General features: G+C 40.5%; 1 protein-coding gene across 1 annotated transcript; it reads right to left on the bottom strand.

The window, feature by feature from the left end:
- Nucleotides 1-728: 728 nt before the first annotated feature.
- On the bottom strand, nt 729-1,645 carry SARC_14612 (hypothetical protein; the record flags this gene model as incomplete). Its single annotated transcript, XM_014291255.1, has 3 exons — nt 729-932; nt 1,216-1,266; nt 1,475-1,645. 3 exons carry the CDS (start codon nt 1,643-1,645, stop codon nt 729-731), a joined length of 426 nt encoding a protein of 141 aa, XP_014146730.1.
- Nucleotides 1,646-2,234: the final 589 nt, after the last annotated feature.

Genomic DNA, 2,234 nt, shown 5'->3' with positions numbered 1-2,234 from the left:
TATACATATACATATATATATATATATATATATATTATGCACATATATATATATATATATATATATATATTATGCACATATATATATATATATATATAAAGTGCCTTCAAAGCTTACCTTTACATAGGCTGTTCTTCTACCAGTGGGGATGATTCGAGCGTTTGGGTTGCAATCGTGATTCAGATAAGCCGCTGGGCCTAACCAAAGTTGAGCACATCCTTTCCGAGTGGAATACATTACGCTGAAGTCATTCTGACCCACCACCTGTACCAACCACAGAATGTACGCAAACAGTTCAATGTGATTGATTTGAAGAGCTCACACCGCGTGTTAATGGCAGCACATACGACAGATAGGCCACTATCGACCACACTGCGATCAGCTATCGGGATGATTGGAAGGTGTTCAACTATACTAACAGGGCGCACATCCTTCCACAAAAGGTGGTCTTAATCCTGAAGAGACTATCTTCTTGAATGTCTGACTTCGATTTTATACTCTCAACCACCGTGAAATTTTAAATAATATATATATATCACAATGAAGGAGCTGTAGCTGGTAGGTCTAGCCGAATACGCACAACCTGGTGGCAAGTATTGATCTGAAAACTAACAGGGCCGCCTCTACAGTCACTGGAGTGCATTTTACTACGCTCCAACCTATCATATCAAAATCAACTGACACGAACCTGCTATCGAATATAATCAAGGTACACTTCAACGCCCCGTTTACTCCACTCTTAACTGATACTGACCCCACCAAGTGGACATGAAACATACAAAAAAGTCGTCCTCTACATCTTTGGGCACCTCCGCGATCACGCCCATGAAGTTTGTGACTATGTCATCGGTGTTCCAGTGTCTGGTCGAGATCACTTTGGCTTCTGCCCTTTCAGTTTTATACCGGAGAGCTGTGGCGAGCGTCACTCCAGTCTGATCGAGGGAATATTGGATGTAATGATGTCATGAGTATAGCATATATGAGCAAATGCAAGTAAGGCCAGAGTGTGCTATCCCTTGCTGCTAGCTTGATATACATTGAACACCTCTAAGCAAGGCGGTTTTGTGCATGATATAGTTTCTGTATTTGATAACCGTGCTGTTAAACTTGTACACAGTGCTACAGTTTGACAAACACGGGCTTGGCGATCAGGTAAGTCAGTGCCGAATGACTGAAATCATTAAATGTACTTATATTAGAATTGAGCAAACATACCTCTGGCGAAAACATGTTGATAAAGAGTTCTAGATGCTTATCGAACAAGACCTGAAGAAATGGGTAAAAAGAGGTCAGATGAGATTAGAAGATATAGAAGAGCAGATAATGACCACAAATACGCATTCATGCATCACTTTCAGATGCGGTTTATTCGTTGATGTAAACCCATACAAGCTCGTCTGCACGCGCAATGCGCTAAGATTTCGAAGCAATCAGCTCGAAGTGTCGGTCTTTAATACACAATCCGGCCACATACCTTCTTCTCCGCATTTCTAAGTGACTCTCGCTGCATCGCTACATACTTCATATTATTCACGATGGCTACAGCTTCGCGCACACCTATTTTGCCACCAGCTACGCCCAAAGCCACAACTCGAACACTCTCTTGCTGCAGCTTGCTGAGACCAGAGCGGAAGCTATGGGCCATCTTATGAGTCTGAATGCCCAGCACCGAGTCTACGACCGCATGCGTCGCGCAATCGTCCGTTTTAGCCAAGTCCTGATTCGTTGGTAAGTATGACCGAATTAGACAACGTGCAAAAGGCGGCTCTATGAATATTCCAGTATTACGTTTTAATTATATAGGTGCGCGTTCAAAAGGATGTAGTCCCGTACACAAATAAGTGCATGTCCAACTGGCTTGATAAATATCCGGAATAGTATTGGGACTGATGAATACACTCGTTGCGTGATATACTATGGCTGCATCAATTTCAGACTGAATACTACAGATACAACTGTTCGACACGCAGTTTAGTCCTACATGATGAGTCAAACCAGCGCATGCGGATGCAACAGCAGGCAAAATAGCTATACATCAGATTCAGGCAAACCCTAGGATTGATAGTACCTCTTTCGATTGGCATTATATTAAAATAAATGTAGAATTCTGAATATAACCATTATTGCAATGTAATATATACATATATATATATATCTATAATATATATATATATATATATATATATATATATACTATAGTACTATACTATATACTATACTATATATACTATATA

Source organism: Sphaeroforma arctica (genome assembly GCF_001186125.1).
Source record: "Sphaeroforma arctica JP610 unplaced genomic scaffold supercont1.4857, whole genome shotgun sequence".
NCBI classification, from domain to species: domain Eukaryota; class Ichthyosporea; order Ichthyophonida; genus Sphaeroforma; species Sphaeroforma arctica.
Note: the sequence above shows the minus strand (reverse complement) of the source record. Positions and strands in the feature narration are given on the sequence as shown.